The sequence below is a fragment of the Heloderma suspectum genome, chromosome 4, assembly GCF_057233095.1.
Source record: "Heloderma suspectum isolate Gila_16-S chromosome 4, 16-S_ref, whole genome shotgun sequence".
NCBI classification, from domain to species: Eukaryota; Metazoa; Chordata; class Lepidosauria; order Squamata; family Helodermatidae; genus Heloderma; species Heloderma suspectum.
The window spans coordinates 251,820,176-251,840,993 of record NC_139461.1 but is presented as its reverse complement, the minus strand read 5'-3'; the positions used below and the strand labels follow the sequence as shown (position 1 = coordinate 251,840,993).

The 20,818-nt window shown below is 42.1% G+C and overlaps 1 protein-coding gene across 1 annotated transcript; it reads left to right on the top strand.

Annotated features, from left to right (window-relative positions):
* Positions 1 to 153: 153 nt before the first annotated feature.
* FAM72A (family with sequence similarity 72 member A) lies at positions 154 to 15,285 on the top strand. Its single transcript, XM_084853306.1, has 4 exons — positions 154 to 991; positions 6,948 to 7,025; positions 9,136 to 9,260; positions 12,027 to 15,285. The coding sequence occupies exons 1-4, from the start codon at positions 807 to 809 to the stop codon at positions 12,119 to 12,121; spliced, it is 483 nt and encodes a 160-aa protein (XP_084709432.1). The 5' UTR covers positions 154 to 806; the 3' UTR covers positions 12,122 to 15,285.
* Positions 15,286 to 20,818: the final 5,533 nt, after the last annotated feature.

Here is a 20,818-nt window from a genome sequence, read left to right as displayed (position 1 = left end):
ATCGAAAGCAAGGGGTATGTCCTTATTTCCCCCGTACGTAGGGCGAGAGGAGAAAGAACGGCCTCTTTTCTCCAATGGTTGACGTCGAGACATTTTTACCAATCAGGCTCCAGGGGCGGCTCAGGTTTCCACCAATGGGATGCAAAGTTACAGATTCAAACTGACAGGAGCCGGGGAGACGACGCAAGGCCTTACCGTGAGCGGTTCAGGCGCACGTACGAGACAAGCCTCCGCCGTGGGGGGGCCGCTGGCGGAGGCAGCTGGATCCGGATCAGTCAGTGAGTGGCTGAGCAGCAAAGAAGGGAGCTGGGGCTCCTGCGGTTGGGAATAATTGAGGGGAGTCCGAGGTATTGGTATTGCCTGCAGGACACGGCTATACCAGGGGGTTGCACGGTAGAAAGGAAGTGCGGGACATTGGCCAGGGGAAATAGTCTATTGGTACTGGGCGGACTGAAAACAGAATTAAGAAATAAAAAGTCTTGAGAGACTGGAGGAAACATCCTATGGAAATCTCCATAGGCTTCCATTTAGGATCACTTCAATGCAGATACTCGTCAAAATGTTGTGTTCCCACCCACTTGGGCTGTTAAAAAGCAGTCACCACCTCTTTTCTCCATTATATTTTTATGGGTTCTAATCCGTGTTAGCGATTGCAAATAAAGAAACGAAGAGTGGACTTTACTGCAGAGTCACTAGGAGGGCAGGAGCACTTAAGTCTTGGGGTTGGGGGGGCCTTCCCCATTCCCCCTTCTCCACCCCCCCTCCCCACGAATTATTTACCCTACTGAGAGCAGTAAAGGGACACGATGGAGTCCTTTCTGGCACAGACTGCGCTTGCCACGTCCACCAGCAATTGCAGTTTTGAAGACAGATGTGTGTCTGTGCTGTGTTGCAAGTTCTGCCAACAAGTGCTAAGTTCAAGGGGCATGAAAGCTGTGCTCCTGGCTGACACAGAGACAGATCTCTACTCCACAGACATCCCTCCCACCAGGTGAGTCAACAACACAGGGCCTCAGAGAATCAAGTAGTTGCAATTTTGCATCAAGCAGTTCCTATTTTGCTTGACATCTTGTGCATCTATTAAGAGACTCAAAGGATTCTTTCCGTTACCTCTGCTCTGAACGACAGTGGCTTGTCTTTATTTGGTCTAAGGATCTATTTTTGGTGCTATCCTAGTTTTTAATTCTTGTATAGAAATTAAAATAAAATGCAGTGGTCATTGTGATATTGGTGGAATGCATGAAACATTCAGGTTTGAATTCTGCTTCATTGTCACCTAACCTGTCAGGTTGAGGATTCAGACAAATGTGGCTGCTATCCAAAAAGCTCATTTCTGTGCATGGCCCTTAAACACTTCTCCTACTGGGCCTTGCCTATGCTGGCATGTTATAAAGCCCTTATAATATGCCATAACTGTAGGAATACGTTCTATTTGTAATGATTCAGAACCCAAGAAAGGAGAGTAAACCTATCTGTCTAAACATTTGGGACTTTCTGAACAGGTCAGCACAACTTCTGATCCACCAGCCTGAATGCAACCCACCAGCCATGTGTACTGGGTAAGTTACAACACCACTGTGTTTGCAGTCCCAGACAGACAGCAAAACCCCCTAGTGAGTCACCATGTGAGGCTGGTGGGTTTTTTTCAGGCTGGCAAGGCACAAATTAGGAAGACCTGTTCTAAAACATCCAGCAGCTTAAATTATGAAAGGGAAACAAATGACTCTAATATTAGGATGGCACCACCAACACAGCAGTAATATGTGAATGTAACTGGCATTATGCTGGAACAGTCACTTTCACTTCCCTTAATAGTCAGTTTCTGGTCTATTTGTTGTGGTAACAGTAAAAAGCACAAAGGGGGGTGTTGCATAAACCACAGAAAGACTCTGCCTTACAACAGTTTCAGTGGTTGTGAATCGAAAAGTATAACTGCAAAAGCGTAGGGGAGAGGGTGCGAGAAGTGCTGGAAGGCAAACTTCACTGATGTACAATATTTTAGCTAAGGTAAAGAATTTATGTAAGAATGTAAGAATTTACAATCTTCTTAAGGTTGACTAGTGTCATTAAAATATTTGCCCCAGGCCAGCTGCAGAAATCAAAATAAAACTTGCTAATCAAACCTGCCCCAGACTGATGGTACTCTAGGCACAGAACACTAGTGCTATCAACATCCATATCCAAAGTTCAACAATATGATTGCATCCGCAGTAATTTATATCATGGATAGAATAATTGCTATGGCTTCACTCCTGATATTGCATATACAAGATTTGTTATTTTCTGTAATAGAGGTGGGCAGATTCAGGCTTACACGATCTACTTAGTTTTTATTAGAACCCAATGATCAACCAAATGAACCTGGTACAAAAGAATTCTAAGCCCAGAAATTTGTTTTGAGTACCAGAACCAAATGGAGCACAAGTCCTTCCACACACAAACCACTCCTGATAACACCAAGCTTTCTTCATTTCAGCTGTAGAATGGGGGGGGGGGTGTCTTGTTTTGCTGCGTTGCCAAACAATCGTGACTCAGAATTTCTTCCCACGCAACCAGAGATCTACCAGTAAATCCATATCTACCTTCTGCTCACCCCTGTTCTAGAAAAAAATCATTTTAGGGCACCAAAGCAGCTTTTTTTTTAGGTTGGGAGGCTTGCTGCTTCTGACAAATCAACTTCCCCTACATCAGAAATTCTATAAATGCAATTTAAAAAAGAATCAAAGTCTGCCATTGACATAAGTGAATTTGCTGCCTTTTTCTGTGAGGTTATCTATATTCCTAACAGCTGCAGGAGCAATATTTTAAAGCCCATGGGTCAGGTGTTATAAGTATCCTGTAGTAATGTGTATATGTATTCCCTACTCTTGTGAGGGAGATCACAGGTGTTGTTATTCTCAGAGGGTGCATGTACAGTTCCTACCTCCACAGCTGATTACTTCCCACATGTTTCCCTTTTAGAATGTGCTCCTAGAATCCCCAAATAACTTTTGAACTCTCCTGAGTTTGAAAAGTAATGTGGGCTCTTAGGTATGGGAGTTTTTTTAAAGGAAGGTGCTACCTCATGGACACCTGTTCTTTCTTTAATTTCCGCTTTCCATATATAGCTTCAAAAACAGCTGTTTGAACAGTGGGATTTAAAGACTAGCCCGAGGATTTAGGTGGACATCATCTGAAAGTGAATCCTTGAATGGGGAGGATTGGATTTCTGGACAGAATATGCACAACCTTCTCAATCCTAACCATAAATGGAGAACTGAAGCACAGCAATTTTTGGAACTGCCATGCTGCTATTTCTGACTAATCTCACTAGATCAATGTGGCTCTTCAGAAATAAGAGGTGAAGAATCCACTAATTCCAACTTGTTTAATGCCTCAATTTATCCCCAAATTACACTACTATCATTAATATAGTTCCCAAAAAGTAATATGGTCAACAAGTACTCAACCTGGCATCCATGTGAGCAGTACTAGAAATTAATTATATATCATTAAATGTATATAGAAACATAGGAAGCTGTCTTTTACTGACTCAGACGGTTGGTCCATGTAGTTCAATATTGTCCACACTGACTGGCAGTAGATTTCCAGGGTTTCAGTCTTTCCCAACCTAACCTGGATAGATTGAGGATTAAACCTGGGACCTTTTGCATGCAAGGCATATGCCCTACCACTTGGCTACAGCCTCTCCCCATCCCCATATATATTCTGACTGCGTATGTTTATGCCACTTACTCCATCAGTGCTCTAGGCAGCTTTCAGATTTCAAAAGAGCAAACACAAAACCATGGAATTAAATAACTTTGAACTCTACAGAATAAAACATTTATCTAAAAACAACACAGAACAGCTCAAATAAAAAGTACCTCTATCATCACCATCTTCTAAAAGCCAACATTAATTCATCATGAGTAAAGATATTTTTAAGTAGATGATGGAGCTGTTTCTTAAATTCTTCCTTAACATCTTTCATGGTGTACATTTTAGGTAACTGTCAAACATAATTGAAATTGAACCAAAAATGGTGCTTCTGTAATCTTGTTAAACAACAAAACAATTAACTATTGCTACCCTAGAAATGCTGTAATGAAATTCAGCAAACCTCATACTTCCAACTGAGATGTTTAAAAGGAAAGCAATGTTTTAGTGCCTCAGGAAATTGTTTACCACTGTTGGCGTCTTTATACTGTAATAATCGATCAACATGGCAGCTGGGGGTGTTCTGTTAGATCTGAACAGTTAAACTTGAAGGGAAAGCTAAAGTGCTGAAAAACTTCTACATTATGAGACTATGAATCAAGAATGGCAACACCATAGCTGAGCACTGGTAGCTATCTACCACCTGAATCCTATCTACCATGACAACTCCCAATGGCAGAAAATTAGTAATCATCAAACAAAGCTCAGTTCAGGGAAAAGGTGTGCTTGCTGAGAGTTATACAGGAAAACTGTTGCATCCTGTCAGGAATGCAATAGTGATTGCACTGCTTCATTTGTAAGCAAAAGAAGACACATCTAGGCATGAACACAGATTAACAGATGTTGGAAACTGTTTGGTTGCAGATGGAATGACCGGTTGTCATTTCAGCGATTGTACAGGATGCTGTCAGCACTTTAAATCAGTCTTCTATGCCTGTTCATCTCATTCTTTTGCTATGATTCATGTCTAGCAATAGGAAAACTGGCTCAGGGATGCCAGGCTCATGGAATGGTCACAGTTGGCAGGAGAACGCATACTCCTCTGCTTCATAATGAGAACCAGAAACTTAATTGCTCCATTGAATAACATAAACAGACCAGTTCTTGGACAGAAGCTCTACGGTACAATGTTACAATGTCTGATGCTGTTTCAATCGGTTGATTAGATCAGGGACACATCCACACAGCTTGGAGGTGTTGTGGGCAATAAAGCAGCCTACGCTATTGTCTCACACAATGGCAATAAATTCTGGTCTGAAACAATGTTGTAAATGTAGGATGTTCTTTATCTTGGAGTTAAGCACTGCACATATGGAACACGTCCCTTCAATAACTGAAGAGTTGATTTCCATGAAAGCTGGATATATGAAACTGTACACTGAAAGGCCAGTCAACTGTTGCTAATCTGTAATTTCAGGCTTTTGTTTGACTGTGTTTCTTTGCTAACTATGTTCTCCTCCGCAATCAAAACATGATAAGTAATGCAAGTGTACAAATACTTGATCTTATTGACCATCAGAGAGATTGGCAGGTAAGCATTTTCTAGGATATTCCTTTACCCTCAATTTAGCAGGGCCCACCCAACCTGCTAGTCCATGGAGGAACAGCAAGAAAAGTGGGCAAATTTAAAAGAGGTGATTCTGCTCATCTTTCCAAAGAAACAGCTGGAATCCTATGGATTTATCTCCAAGTGGATAAACTCAAAATGCAAATATATTCAGCTGTGGCCAAAGAAATGATAGTCCTGAAAAAGCAGCTACTGAGATACTTCAAAGTTTGGTAGCACTGATGACTAATCCAGAGTATAAAATCATGTGCACTTATGTCATCTTGAGGTTCTCATGGTTAAAGTTCTGTGCGATACCTTACCTGACCTCATTACCATCCATCGTGGGTGCCACTCCTACATTTTGTTCAGAGTCTTCAGTAAATAATCTTTCTTATGGTGATAATTGGGGAAATGATGACATGCTATGATGAACATGTCACTAATGAGCATTAGTGATGTTCCTCAGCTGTTGAAGTGTGAGCATAATGATTTGAATGATGGTGTTCTTCAAGCTTTACCTGTGGGGAAGGTAGGGGTGCTTCAAGCACTTGTGAATTCCAATGCAAACTGAGCTAATCTATATCTCCCAGACTAGTGTAAGATCAGAACATAATTCTCCTTCAAATTTCACACTTCAAGTTTTTTGATGCAGTTCTAAGCTCACAAAACATAGCAAAATGCATTTAAAATATTTTAGGATAAAATACACGTAGAAAGTAAATATTTAGATAAAATAGGTTTAGAAATACGTATTGAAATACATATTCATATATGAATTTCCATGCATTTTTATCACACTTTAATGTGGAAACAGGAACGAATAGGTTGAATCCAATGTGAATCCTACTCAGAGTAGACATTAATGGGACTTAAATCCGATTCATTTGAATGGGTCTGTTCTGAGTAGGACTCACATTGGATTCAACCCAGTGGACTTAAGAACACATGAAGCCAACACAGACCAGAACTAGACAGATCTGTCCATCTCTGCTTGTAGGCAGCTTCACGTTCTCATCCCATGTTTGATTTGGCAACGTAGGCAACACTTCTGGAATGTCTCAGTGTCATGTGAAGAAATCCCTTAAGCTAATGGGACTGTTTCAGAGAAATACAAAACACAAGCACTAATAAAACAATACTATTAAAACCCTAAAAAATTCAAACAGCAGCTAGGTAATAAATACAATAGACTGTTCAAACAAAACAGAAGACTCCAAGGCCTCCTCAAAAACATGTACGTTTACTTGGAAGTAAATATCACTGAGTTCACTGGGATTTGCTCTCCAATACATATGAATAGGGTTAGAGCCTTATAGCCCAATCCAGTGCATGAACAAAGTAGGACTTACTCCACCCACAGTCCTGGGCATCAGAACTTTGCTAAAAGCAAAGTCTCCAGCTTGGTCTGATAATTTTTGGAGAGAAAATACAAGAAAAAGGCTCCCAGTCAAAGCTCTTTAAACCAAAGGCTAAAACCATTCACCAGTTATAGAATTGTTTTACTATATTGCCTTGCCAGTGGAGAGACTTACGATGGCTATTAGCAGAAAGAGATTTGTAAATGGGAAATAAACAAAGGGAATAAGCGCTCTGTTGGAACTTTAATTACTGGAATACTTCATTCACAGCTAACATCGTAAAACCATGATCAGGTTCATTTTAACTATCTACAGTATATTTCTTCTCCAATCCCTGTCAGTACTGTTGACTTCATTGGAAAGTGCTATTTCACAGAAATCTGCAAATGTAAACTGAAGAATGTTGCCTGTTTGAAATGGTAAGTAATATTATAATTTAACTTAGCATAATGTTAACAACAGCTGTATAGTCTCTACCTCTTTGTTCATTTGTGTGCCAAAGCCTGAAGTTAACTTGATTATTTAAGGTTCATGTATCTGAAAATATATAGAATAAATTTCAGCAATAAAATGCTTGGCATAAGATGATCTAACACCTGTTTGGGATGCCCATATCAATATAAAATCCTCAGGATTCCCAAAGACTGACAGGTTGAATCCTCACTTGTAGGGTTACCTTTTTTGTTTTTGCTGCCTTTGCTCCTGTGCCCTTAACAGCATCCTGACATGCAGAAACGTGGCAGGGGAGGTTTTTCCTGGCATGGAGATGGGAAAAGTTTAACCTTTTAAATTTCTGCATGTCAAGATGCTGTTTATGGCACAGGAACAGTGTCATTTTTAAAAAGTTGGCACCCTTCATATTCAGTAGCAGCTAAAAGATGTGGGCCCAAAGGGTTTTTACTACAATTCTGCATGCAGTGAGGCTGCTTCATTCCCAGTGGTGCACAAGATCTCCGTCTTTGTGGCTAATTTTATTTCATCTAATATATTTACCATTGTTTTTGTCAAATTCATATCCTAGAGCACAATCCTAGCCCCCAGTGAGAGGGTTAGGATAGTGTATTGGCATCTCTCCACCGGCGGAGAGGAGTGCCACCAGTGAGAGCGCTCCACGGCAGTGGGCAGTAAGCTACCACCCTGTTTTGTGAGCAGGGAGGAGGCTGTACGGGGAGGGGGGGGGAGCCGGCTTTAGATCTGCTGGATCCAAAGCCAAACTGTTCCTTGGTCTCCCGCTCCCCTCCCAATTTAGGCCAGTCACCTATGCCAGCCTGGAACTGACATAGTGATTTTAAAACAACAACAACAACAGCACAGAACTGCCACCCTGCACCTTCTGCCGTTGCCAGCCCAAGATGGCAGGGCTTGGAATGTGGCAGTGGATCTGCATCTCTACTCTTCCCCAGCCTCACTTTGGATTGCTCTGCCCTTTATTTTAAGCTGATTGTTTTATTAGAGTAGAACTGAGAGCTTCAGCTCTAGGGCAACTCATAAATTCAATAAATAAAAATAAATAAATAAATTACACAGTGACCTGGTTCACACATCACAACCAGCTACGGGTTAAACAACCCATTGTTTGTCAGGGCTGCACAAGAGCAAGCAAGCAGCCACCTGCCCACTTACCACTTCCACTTCATTTCCATTTTTGTATACAACCCATCATGATGTGCAAACCTGGAATTCTGGGTTTTTGAGCGGGGGGGGGGGAATCCCAGAGTTTTAACGCAACAACAAACCATGGGTTAAAACACTGGGTTGTTTCCTCCTCAGTGACAGAGTTTTTACATCATGGTGAACAACTGAGGAATGGGGCGTTCCTGGGCTCTGTACAAAAGCAGAAATGAAGCGGCACACTTGCAGGAAGCAGCACGCCCGCTCACTCCCAGCAATTGGTTGTCATTACGTGCGAACCAGATCATCAAACAAATCAAATAGAACACAGAGAAAACTTACCTTTCATAGAAGCTCAGTACAGGTAGATATTATTATTTATTTATTCAACATTTTCCCAGTTTAATACTTCTTCCTCTAAAAATGTAACAGCCAGGCCCCATCCTTTTTTTCTTTTTTGTCTTCTCTGCTGGGTATGAATTTGTCATTATATTAATCATTATTAGATCCCATACCTTCCGGATCCATTCAGACATGGAAGGGGGAACAGTCTTCCTCCATTTTTGTGCTATGGTAAGGCAAGCTGATGGTTCTTGTTGTTCTTAAATACAAAACCTATAAAAAACAAGCAACGTCTGTTATTATTATAGACCATTAAATTAATGTAGAAGTGCTTTCAGGGGTTAAAAACAAAATTGCAGGCTATATACATAGGGTATTTCTAAATTGTTTTCCAGTGGCATTTTGCTCAGTATTTAATCAAACATTCATTCGTTTTATTAGATAGGGAGAAAACCCGCTTTATTAACTTGCTATTTGCAGAGAGTACATTCATATACCTGTTGATTTTACAGCTTATCTTGTGTCTACTTGTTCATCTAAGAATGTGTATGTCAGACACTCTGTTTGCTCTTCTAGCGGTAATGTTGTAGGTTACCATGTGATTGCTCCATGCAAACCTTGCTTGCTCTCCTGCAACAATGGACACTTCTGGATGTTTCACAGCCAGGCCGTCTTTGGAATCAACAGGCTGGATTCCTCTGGTATGGGACGTTACATTCTGCACACAGCATTCATTGTTTTATCCTCCTGCCGTGTTCTCTCTCAATGCTTTTATTACCGAAAATGTATACCAGGAGATGTAGAACTGGCAGGCCTGACATCTGTCCACTTTACTTTTTTTACTAGAACCTCATGATCCACCAACCAAAGCCAGGTACAAAATAGTGGCTCAAGAAGGTGGTCATACCTGTAGAATTAAGGAAGTGGATGCCTCTGAACACATGCTCAGCCCAGTTTGTGGGGCGGCCATGTGTCGTCTTTTACTGAGGACTGTGCTCTGTTTTGAAGGTGACCTCTATTTGAAGAGCTGTCCAGTCCAAGTCCAGGATAAAGATAAAGGACCATGAGAAGGAAGAGCTGGGCCTTAATTAAAGTTGCCCATCAACAGCACCCAGACAGCAAACTGAGCAGAGCACACAGGTCACCTGGTCACAGTGTTCCACGCTAGTGAGATGTACTATATTTCTTTTTTAAGTTCTAAACTTGCAAATATACATATACACCAATGCAAGTTTTATGCAAACCAGTGCCCTTTTTTTTGGTGATGCGTGTCCTTTTTTTTTTTTGTCGATTCACAAGTGGCCACCCTAGTATTAGAACTAAGCTGAACTGATCTCACAATCCTTCCACACAAAAATCCACACTGTCCCCTCCCAGCTTCCTTAATGTCAGCTGCCTAATTTAGAAACAAAGAGGGAAGCAGCCTTTTTGTTGTTACAGTTGGGGATCACAAATCCTTGCCAATCTACTGCTAATCAGCCAGTGATCTTACGAGTAGATCCCAATCTACCTTCTGCCCATGTCTGAGCTATACTTCTGTCTCAGGAGTTCCACTGTGCTCAACTTGCTAGCAAAAAATAATCCTGGTGAGCAAATGCTGCAGGTGAAACTGTTCAGCTTTAATTTCCTTAATCTCTCTTAAGTCACTGGGCAGACTAATTGATAACTGAATTTACTATAAGTCGATGGTGATGAGAGCTGGATTTTCAGCAGTACTTAATTCATACAAATACCAAACAGCATATATACAACGTGCTAGTTATGGAACAGCATGCTATGTTCCATGTTTTTAAGCAACTTGTTCCAATCAGAACTGCCTAGTCTAGTGACCTTCACTATTTTTCAAGCAGGAACAACTTTGGCTCTAGGCACCATCACCAAGGCCACGTGTGGGCCTCCGCAGTACACCACTGCAGATAGGAAATCCTGTTGCTCTTTGCCTCTTGCTCTCCTCCCCCACCGTAGCTAATTTGCTGATTGCGTCTGCGTTCTCTTCTTTTGCCCTCTCTACAAACCATCTTACAGCTGATGAGCAGCAGGTCTCCTGACACTCTGCCCCAAAGCTTCCTCTGGTAGTCCAGATCACAGCAGCCAGCCCACCACTAAAGCATACAACAAGGGAAACCTAGAGGCCCTGCTGAGAGTGAACGGCTACTACAAAGAGAGAATGAGAGAGAACCACACAGAGGTTTCAAGCCTTACAGTGAAGAACACTGGCCTAGTCCCATAACGCTGCAATGAGGGCAGTGGTGGTCTTTGCTGTTGCAGCTACGACATCTTATACAGTACATGGGCCTCCTCTCTTCCCTACCCCTGCCTCTCTATTAACAGCGAGTGGTACAAGGTTGTGTCATCCTCACCCCACAAGTTTGTTCATGTCAGGTCCACAACCCCAGCCTATGGCAAATACAAAGTTGATGATGATCTTGCATTGTGTTGCTCTATTTGCCAAATGCTTAAGACCTGCAGCCAGACTTGCTTTATGCGAGTGCATGTGGTGTTGTGGCTAGAGTGCCAGGCTTGGACACTGGAAATCTAGATTCAACTCCCACCTAGCTAAGAAGCTCCCTGGATGCCCTTGGGCTGTTCTCTCAGCCTAACCTACATTCCAAGACCGCAAGGATAAACTGCTGCAGGATGCAAAATGTTCAAATACACTGACATTCAAACAAACTCGCTTCCTCTTCATCCTCACGGTCTTCCTTGACTCCCCAGGCCGCAGGGTGGTTTTTTGGGTTGTCAGCACTATTCCAACAGGCTCCTGCTTCTGTTACTGCTCACAAGTTTCCTGCCAGGAAAAGCTGGCAACCGTGCTGCCGCACCATCTCTTTTCCAGTTCTACCTCTAGCAGACACCCACCAACCTGTATATGCACCCCACCTCACTACACCTTGTATGTTGTTTTTCCCAGCAGTCATGCCTACCCCTCCTCAATTTGATCCGCCTGTCAGATCCTGCCTATCCCATCCACCATGTTGCCTTGACCCCCTGCCAGAGTTCCTCTGTGCCCCCAAAGCTACATCTACCTTTATCAACATCACACACTACTCATCCTTCATTTCCCTAAGGCCTGTTTCAGTCCCCACCCACCCACTTCTGTCTATTCAGGCCATTTCCCCTCACAGCTGTATTCCCCTCAAGCCAGAATGCTTATGAATACCATGTGACATTGCAACAGCTCCAGAAACAGGATGGGAGAAATAAAGCAGCCAGTTTTTAAACTTACAGTAATACACTGCCTCTGTTATTGTCAGAGGCTATATCTTATCAAGTTCCTAAAATTCGCTAGCGCTGCACAAAGATTATATATATATATAGAGAGAGAGAGAGAGTGAGAGAGAGAAAGAGAGAGAGATTCATCAATATATAAATTTAAGGGTCATAGCTTTCTTTGGCAACATGTTTTATTTATTTATTTACCTGGTCAGAGAGCATACAAATGAAATCATTTTCATTTTCTTTTCAAGGTACAAACTTTCTGCTTTGGGGCAACTTGCCAGATCTAGAAGAAAGTACAGATGAAGACATGTCCAGCATTTCTGAAGAAGAATACATCAGATAAATGTTATCAGGAGCATGCTCCACGGTGTTTCTCTTGCACTCACAAGCAACATAACGTGCAAATCCCAGCAGTGCAAAGGGAAAAAGCACTTCAAAGGGTAATACCTGTTGACCTTAGACTGTCTGATCTAGTAAGCATCCTGCCGTGTGACATGACTAGTATATGAAGGTTAAAATGCAGTCCTTTTTTGTTCACTTTCTGGAGAGACAGCCGCCATGAGTATGCATATCTGGCTTCTGCAATCACTTGCTATGGTCCCTTTCCTAAAGGACAGTGCTTTTATAGACAAGATCAAGGAGCAAGCACTGCATCACCATCACGTATGGTTGTGCTAAGAAAAGTCTGGTAGCAACATAGAGAAAAGTCCTGTGGCTTTTGATGTTTGGTGTATTATCTTTTGGCCTGTATGACCTCCTTTTTCCTGAACAGTTGGCTGGGCCAGAGGCTACATACAGCCTCCCTTCAGGGGCCACAGTTAATGCAGCTGCATAGGGAGCTGGTGGCAAAAACTGACTCTGTACTATTGGCAGTCTTCCAGAACCCTGTGTTCATATAACATAAGAGAGGAGTATTGGGAAGCTCTTAAACCTAGGTCTTTCTGCGTAGGTCGTGCAAGTAAAGCACAGTGTTTTGAGTGCGGCTAAAAGGCTCGCTTTCGAGGAAACCTACTGAATAGCTTTTTGCTGCCAGAGCACATGTGGCCAGCAAGTGTGAGGCCAAAGCCTGGGAACTGGCACACATCCCCACTCCTAATAGAAAGAGAAGATGCAAAGAAAATCATAGCAAAAGAACTAGAATCCCCTGATTCTGGATCTGTAGATATTTTCTTGAATGCAGATGTTCAAGAAACAAAGAGGCAAACAAAGAATAGTATCCAAGAGGTAGCATTTGTAACTATGTGTGCCTCTTTCTCCAGCCGTTGATGAGAAGAGATGAGCAGCGAGTGCAGCGCTGGAAGAGAATGTAGTAAATGCCGGGCCAGGTTCAATAAAAAATTTCCTTCTGGCTTCTCTGCTGCTGGCGTAAGAGCATTCCCTATGGAGCTGGTGGCACAGTGCCTTTTGGAAAGAAGGCAGTCAGGCATGGCTTGAACTCAAATCGCGCCTGTAGCACACTGAAGTCTAAAGCAGCGGCTAGGTGGCTGCAAATAGAACAGTTTGCATTTTCAAAATTGATGAAGTGTCATCTGGAATAAAAAAATTTTAAAGAGTACTAATGTACTCTTTGGAAGAAAAAATTACGGCAAGAATATTCAAGTGGTTTTGGCACTTCTAATGTTCTAGTTTATAGGGCACTTTACAGGCCTGGTACGGATCCAGTGCCTTTGCTGTGGTGAGCCGACAATTGCTTGAGTGAGCTCTTGTGCATGCATCAACTTTAATTCACTTGAATGGGACTAGCCGTAAGTACAGAGATCCGCTTATGCCAGGGGAATAAGCTCTTGCTGTTTGTTTGCAAGGTATCTTTGGAAAGATTGTATTGAATGAACTTTCAGAAGTTAATTTACTTTTTACATTTTCCTTGCACTTAGTTATTATTTATAAACCCTCAAAAAGTCATATGCAAACTCCGCCATTGGTAGCACTGGAAATCTCTGCCCGACTGCAGCCTGCTCAACTGCCTGTCAACTGTACTAACTGTATATAGCAGCCTTCCCCATGGTGCCCTCCAGATGACCTGGACTGCAACTCCCATCATTCCCAGCCAACAGGGCCAGGTTTCCAAGCAAAGTCACACTCCTGGAAGCCTCCAAGGAGCACAGTTGGTGCACTCTCTGTGCACCTTGTTTTAAAGGAAAATAGCCTCCTGTTTGATGCCATCCTGCCCCTAAATTGCCCATTGTGTTAGCAAGCGCTGTTGACATTATGTAAGTGTTGGTGTACGCAAGGTCAACATGAATAGCGCTAGTGTTACCATTGGATCCTTCCCAATACCTGGAGAATCTTGGCCTTTATTTTTAAAGTGGGTTTCTCACGGTTAAGACTTCCAATCCAGGCTTAAGAGGGTGAGCAAAGCTTGGTGAAATCTCAGGTGCCAATAGGTTGGCCACTTATGAATTGCCAAAAAAGAGGAAATGCATCACCAATCGAGAGGCCAAAATAGGACACCGATTTGCATCAAGTTTGTATCTCCTAATGTATATGTATAGATGCAAATTTAGAAACTATTATTTAACTAGGAATACAGAACAACTTACCATAGTGTGACCTGTGTGCCTTGCTCAGTCTGCTGTCCAGGTGCTGTTGCTAGGCAACTTCTTTCTGATGATCTTTAAACTGGACTTGGACTGGGCAGCCCTTCAGACAGAGGACATCGTCAAAAAAGAGGACAGTCCTCTGGCTGCCCTTCAAATAGAGGACTTTTCTCTGTACAAGAGGACATGCAGCTGCCCTAGACCCCAAACGGGAGGCTAAGCAAGGTTACCAGAGGCAAGTTAATGGGACGTAAGACCCCAAAAGTGATCTTGTCCTCCTAGCTAGGAAAAACAATATAAATTGAGCAAGCTTACATAATTTATACTGATCACAGAATTAAACTTCTCTCAGAACCGAATTCAGTTTACCTTGATACACATTTATTGAAAGCACAAAGCATGTGCAGCTTTGTTAAGAGCACTCTTCATAAGCAACATGCACCAAACAACATCTCTCCTATTAAGGCTAGGTTGGCTCCCTCCCTCTCATTCGCCAGCAAGCAAAGACATTTTTATTCAAGTAGGCCTTTCGCATGTAAGGTGGTCTGTTGGGTTGGGTGCTGTTTTTATCCTTTTATTGTTGTATTTTGTAATTGTGTTTGTAATATATTTGTTCTTTGATTGTTTTAATTATGTTTTTATTTTAAATGTTGTCTTTTATTGTTGTTAGCTGCCTTGAGTGCCATTTACTGGTAGAAAGGCAAGGTAAGAATTAAACAAATAAATAAATATAAAGTACAGGATTCACTTTGGTAATATATTTTAGATTGAAAAATGAGCTACACCTCTGCTGAATAATAAACAAGGAACCCAGTTGTTGTGCCTTCCTTTCTTTACGTGTTGGAAGGAAATTCCCATTAAATTAGTTTTGTAGCAAGTTCCTTACCAGGTTTAGTCAGAAGCAAGGCTTTCTGAGTTCAAAGGACGTTACTCTCTACTAGTACGTAAGTTTTGGATTGCAGCCTTAGTTTGTATCATGAGCTGGACTATTGGTTTATATCTGATATGTCTTAGGGCAGGGGTGTTGAATTGCTTTCTTGCCCAAGGGCCAAATTCCATTTTGGAGAAGCTGTTGGGGGCTGCATTCCAGTGATGGATGGGGCCAGCCAAAGGCAAAAGGGGCAGGATCAAAATACCAAAAACATCAGCATATTTTAGCTTCAAGCTCTGACTGCTGGTAAGGAAGCCTTAAGAGTGGCATTTCAACTTTTTAGAATGGGGAAAAAGCGGCACACAAGCTGGGAAACCAGCAAATTATTGGTGGTTGTGGGAAAGGAGGTGGGGCCAGGAGAGGAGGGCATGGCCACTGGAGGAATGCTGAAGGCCCAGACTGGGATCCCAGGTGAGTTGGATTTACCAGAGTTCAACACCCCTGTCTTAGGGCCAAATCAAGATGTTATGCCAAACACATGGCTGCCATTTAAACAGCAGACATAGGTATAGCTCCCTCCTCATGTTACAGAACTCTGTGTTTCCCTGCCCCTAGCAGGCAGCAGACAACTATATGGAGTGGGGGTAGGTAAAAACAGTACAGGGGGCAGGTCAGTGCACTGCTGCTGTTTTTAGTGGCAGTGAAGCTTATGGTAGAACATCTAGTCTAGCCTTTAGAATGGTCCAGCTCAGCAGCAGAGGCAGGCTTATTTGGCATTACTGCTGTATTAGTTAATCCCACAGGTAGATCAGCTGTGGAATATGGCTATATGTCAATATGCATGAAAGAAAGGTTTAGATTGATTATCTTGGTATTTTAGGGAAGCCAATAGTGCATAGCATCTGAACAATGGCATTCTTCATTTGTTAAGTTACACACACACCCCTCTGTGATGCAGCAGCACCACATGCTCCTTTGATAAGCTCAGAGATTAATAATCTTGTGAGTTTTGTAGCTACCCAAAGACATAGAGATTATAAGCACCTGTTACCTTGTTTGACGTTTGTACTCAGCATCTCCTGAAAAGAAGCCCCAAATAAGCAAGCAGTGCCACAATGGGAGGCCTTAGGAACAGCACATTCTATTCTATGGATTGGGAAGTAGAGGTACAAATGTAAGTAATTAGTGCTCCTAAATTAATGTTCTGGCCATACAATAGAGTTTTAAAGCAATCATATAAGTGTCTCCTCAACATGGAAATGTTACGTAGGGATCAGCCACGTATGCCAGTGGTACTGGGAAGGGCCCATAGCACAGTGGTAGAACACATGCTTTGCATGCCCAAGGTCCTAAATTCAGTCCCTGGCATTTCCATCAAAGGATCTTGGATAACAGGCCTGGGAAAGATGGACAATACTGGGTTAAACGGACCTTCTACTTGACTCACTTTATATGTGTGTTAGCATACAATAAGAAGCAATTTTGCAAAACTACCTGAATTGTGTAAACAAGATTTTCCATACGCTGCAGAGGGAGATAACTAACCAATCTGGTCGGTGCAGTGATTCTCCTTCCAAATCTCACATATAACCAGCTGGATGCTGTATGGGAAGAAAAATCCAAAGAGAAAATAAGGCTTCAATCCTATACCCATTTATGGGGTGTAAAATCTATTGAATTCAGTGGGACTTACTTTGGAATAAACATGCTTTGAATTGCACTATTAGAGTTGCTCCAAATTCTTAAAAAAAATATTCAAGTGAAATCAATGGAACAAAGGTGCTTAGTTCAACAGAATTGTATCCCTAATCTTTCACTATTCCTAACCTGTCCTCTGAGAAGCCACCACTGATTTGATCGAAGACACATAAGACAAAGTTTTGGGAAGTCATAATAAAGTGTAATGTGGACACATAAAGACTTAACAATAATCGGGGTGGAGGGTTGTCTTCATACTGAAAGACGATTTTCTTAAATTTCCCGGTGTATCATTGATTGATTTTTTTTACTATGAATGCAACTGATTGTGTACTTTGTGTTTGTAAAACTGCATGTGGAAGAAACCATGTGAGTGCGAATAAGCCAAAACAATGTTGTTTGTTAAAATAAGATGATAATTCTTGACATTTATTCCCATTTTTGGCACCTCAAAGGCTTGAATACTTAAACAGATTTCAAAAATGTATGTGTGCGCATATGCGCGCGCACACACATGTGTGTGTATGCCACAGAAACCACAAGGTATGCATGTATGTATAGACACGCATACACTTTGTGGTTGCAGTGGAAAAGATGAAATATCTTCACAATGCTATAAAGGGGTGAGAGCTATCCTGATTGTACCCTTGATGTCTGAATTAGTGCTACAGGGGTCTCTCACACACATGCACGCACACATGCTATTTGGGTTTCATATGTGAGGTAATGTAAAATACAGAGGTTCACAGTACCCAGTTTGAATGGAGTGAGAGAGGAGCCATCTAAAATCTGCATTCCAACAAAGCAAGTGCATGAGATTTCTTCAGCTCTGTTTTAAGATGCCGCATGGTTCTGTATAACAATACCTCTGTTAGTGGTGATGCATTCTCTTTTCCATAATGCATTATTCAACATTGATTGTGGCTAGCAGAAAGGGTTGAACAGAAGGGGGGGTGTAAAAAGACACAGCAAGACAATGATCTATTCTTTTAGCTCCTTTCCAAAAGGAACTGTGTTGGAAAGGGCGTGTGTGTGAGACAGATCATTTAAATATTTTTCCTTATTGCAGTGTATAGCACCTTAATGCAGAGCATCTAATGAGCATAAGCTAAGCACATGTAGGAATTCTGTTTCCACTGAAACACAGTCACTGCTGTGAGCGAGGACAGCTGAAAAATAGTACACTGCAAAGACACCAGAACAAAAGACTGCTTGAAATTAGTGATGGCTTTTCTAGGAGGCAAACTTCATGTGATGCAATTAAAACCTACAGCAATTGGAAGAGGACTCAGTTTAGCCCATTAAGCTAGCACCTAGCCATATATTTGAGCAAGAGGATGACATCTAGCAGCACTGTCTGGGCTCCATGATGCAGTGCAGCTATGCATTCAGCGGTACATCTATATCACATTTTAGGCTAACAGTTTGCTCACAAATGCAGTTCCTGTTTGAAAGAAAAGAACAGGGTGGTGTGTGGGGTAGAAAGTGTACTTGCATGCATGTTTTGTCTGCTCTAACCATAACCACCTTGCCAAAAGCAACAACCACATCTCACTGATATCTTGTTTGCAGACAGTTGCAATGCTTTCATCAGCCCCCCTTGTCAAAATGTATGCTTTAACTAAAAGTGGTTGGACTCCTAATTGATTTTCTACTCAAATGAGGCTAATTTTGGACAGCGGTAAAAGAGAACAAGTTGCCCAGGTCGGAACTCTTCCAAAAAAAAAAGTCACACTTCATGTGGTTTTGGCTGCAGTTTGCCCATCTGCAGTTCTTCAAAATACTGACAATTTGATGTCTCTGGGTAATATCAGACACCAGGATGTTTTAGCTCAAAACATCTCTTACTGACTTCCATCTGTATGTTGGTGTACACAGGAACTTGTACACAAGCTTGAGAAGCCACACTAATAAGAAGGGATCATGCTGCTGCTCTCCAACAGCAGAGATTTTTTAAACTGCATATTCAAATCCCAAAGAATGTTTCAATCCGCTAAAATTGCATCCGTATAAATATTCCTGCTATATTTCATCTAGACACACTGGCTATGTATTACATCTGAAAAGTAGTATTTACAGAGATGTTTAATGTCATTAACTGAATTATGTTTTCTTCGTTCTTTATTCATATTCCAATATCAGATACAACCCCCCGCCCCCGAAAAACTATATATCATTCATCTATGCAAGACATCAGGAAGCACAAGATTCACACAAGTGCAACCACATGTTTTTCCATAGAGCAATTGCAGATATTGGGGGGCGGCGGTCAGAGAAACATAGAAGATTAAAAGAAAAATCAGACTCTTTTAGTTAAAAGCATCTGGGCTGTCAACATTCTGGACACTCTGAGATAAGATTCAATCCACATTTGAAAACAGGTCACTGATGTCACTGTCTATTGTACTCAGTAGAATTGGCTGCAGTAGCGGAAAGTATTTGTTCTAGATACTCTTATGTAAAAAGATTCACACTTCTGATAGTCATTCAGTCACCTTTGACTGAACAGCTTTGTTGGTGCTGGTAGGAAAGGTACCTGAGGAAAGTATTAATCAGACTGGGTTATATCCAATCATGTCATTCTGAAAAATCCCATTTTCATCATTGCACAAGTGCCAAATCCATCATGTTGATCCCATTTGTGCAAGCTGATGTGCAACTCATTGCAGCTTCATTGGGCTAGGTTTTGCTTGCACTAGTTGTTCCGCTAACAGTTGTGCGCACACTAGCTGAACACCACTACCTCTTGCACTTTTTCCACCAGCATAACACTGGATACAACCCACGGTGTTTGGAGAACATGAACATAGCAACCCAAAATACCCTTTTCCCAAGCAACTGCATGGGGCAGCCTTACTCAACCTGGTGTCCTCCAGATGTTTTGGGCTACAGCATCCTGCATTCCTGGCCATTGGCCATGCTGGCTGGGGTTGATGGGAGCTGGTCCAAAACATCTGGTGGGAACCAGGTTGAGGAAGGCTGGCAAGGGGAATATCACTGCTTTTCCCTACTATAGGGAGTCATGGGGCAAGGGCCAATTGAAAGAAATGGATCGAGAATTAGTCTTAATTTTTGCCAAGACTCAATCCCAGCATCTATTTTCAGCATGACATCCTATCTCTGAACCATGAAAAAAGGAATCCCCCCCCCTTTTCCCCATTAACAGGTTCAGAGCATGATTCCCTCAACACTGAAGCTTTATTCAGATGTATCCGTAGCAGGGCCACGCACACTCCCCTTGCCCCCTCAGCCTTTGACCTTCCCACATTGAGTGGGAAAAACTGAAGGGAAGTTGTAACTACATTGAGCAGAAAGCAGCTACAGCAGTTCCCCATGATCGGGAACAACACACTTAGTACATGTTTCCAGTATTGGTGGATATTTTGCTAGGAAAGCCGTAGTTCTGGGCCTTTGGCCTGCAGTGTCTGAAGCAAGCCAGTTGATTGCATGGTGGAGATTTCTGGAGAAAAGGTGAACAGGGAGACACTAAGGTGGTGTATTTTTATTTTGCAGAGGGAGGACTTCTCAAGGCTGTTTTGTTCTGTCAAGAGAAACAGCTCGAGACATAGGCACACCTTCAAAAGTCAGCCTGATGTGCTTGAGGAAAGGGTGAATCTTGAGGCAAAAATATCTGGGCTCTCTCCTCTTCTCCCACAGAAGGTGGGAGAGGCTCTTGTGTGCAGAGTAAAGTCGGGGCATGTCAGTCTGCCAGATGTACTTACTCAGGCACACAGACCAAAGCAGTTGCTTTTTATCTCTGCAGACAACTGCTCCACCTAGTTCAGGCAATTCTTCCTGTCATGAGGAGTTGCCCACAAATACCTGCACCAGCCAGATGGCAGTTTCCCAAAAATCCTTTTTCACATTCTGCATGTTATCAGGAGGAGATTTGACACTTTCTGACATGTTTGCATTTAAAAGCATGGAACAAGAG

Bases quoted from the DNA above. Each gene is read 5' to 3' on its own strand.
- FAM72A (XM_084853306.1), top strand. From the start codon at position 807: ATGGAGTCCTTTCTGGCACAGACTGCGCTTGCCACGTCCACCAGCAAT. The intron at 992-6,947 runs GTGAGTCAACAA...AATCCCTGTCAG, and splicing joins ACAGACATCCCTCCCACCAG to TACTGTTGACTTCATTGGAA. The intron at 7,026-9,135 runs GTAAGTAATATT...TTGCTCTTCTAG, and splicing joins AATGTTGCCTGTTTGAAATG to CGGTAATGTTGTAGGTTACC.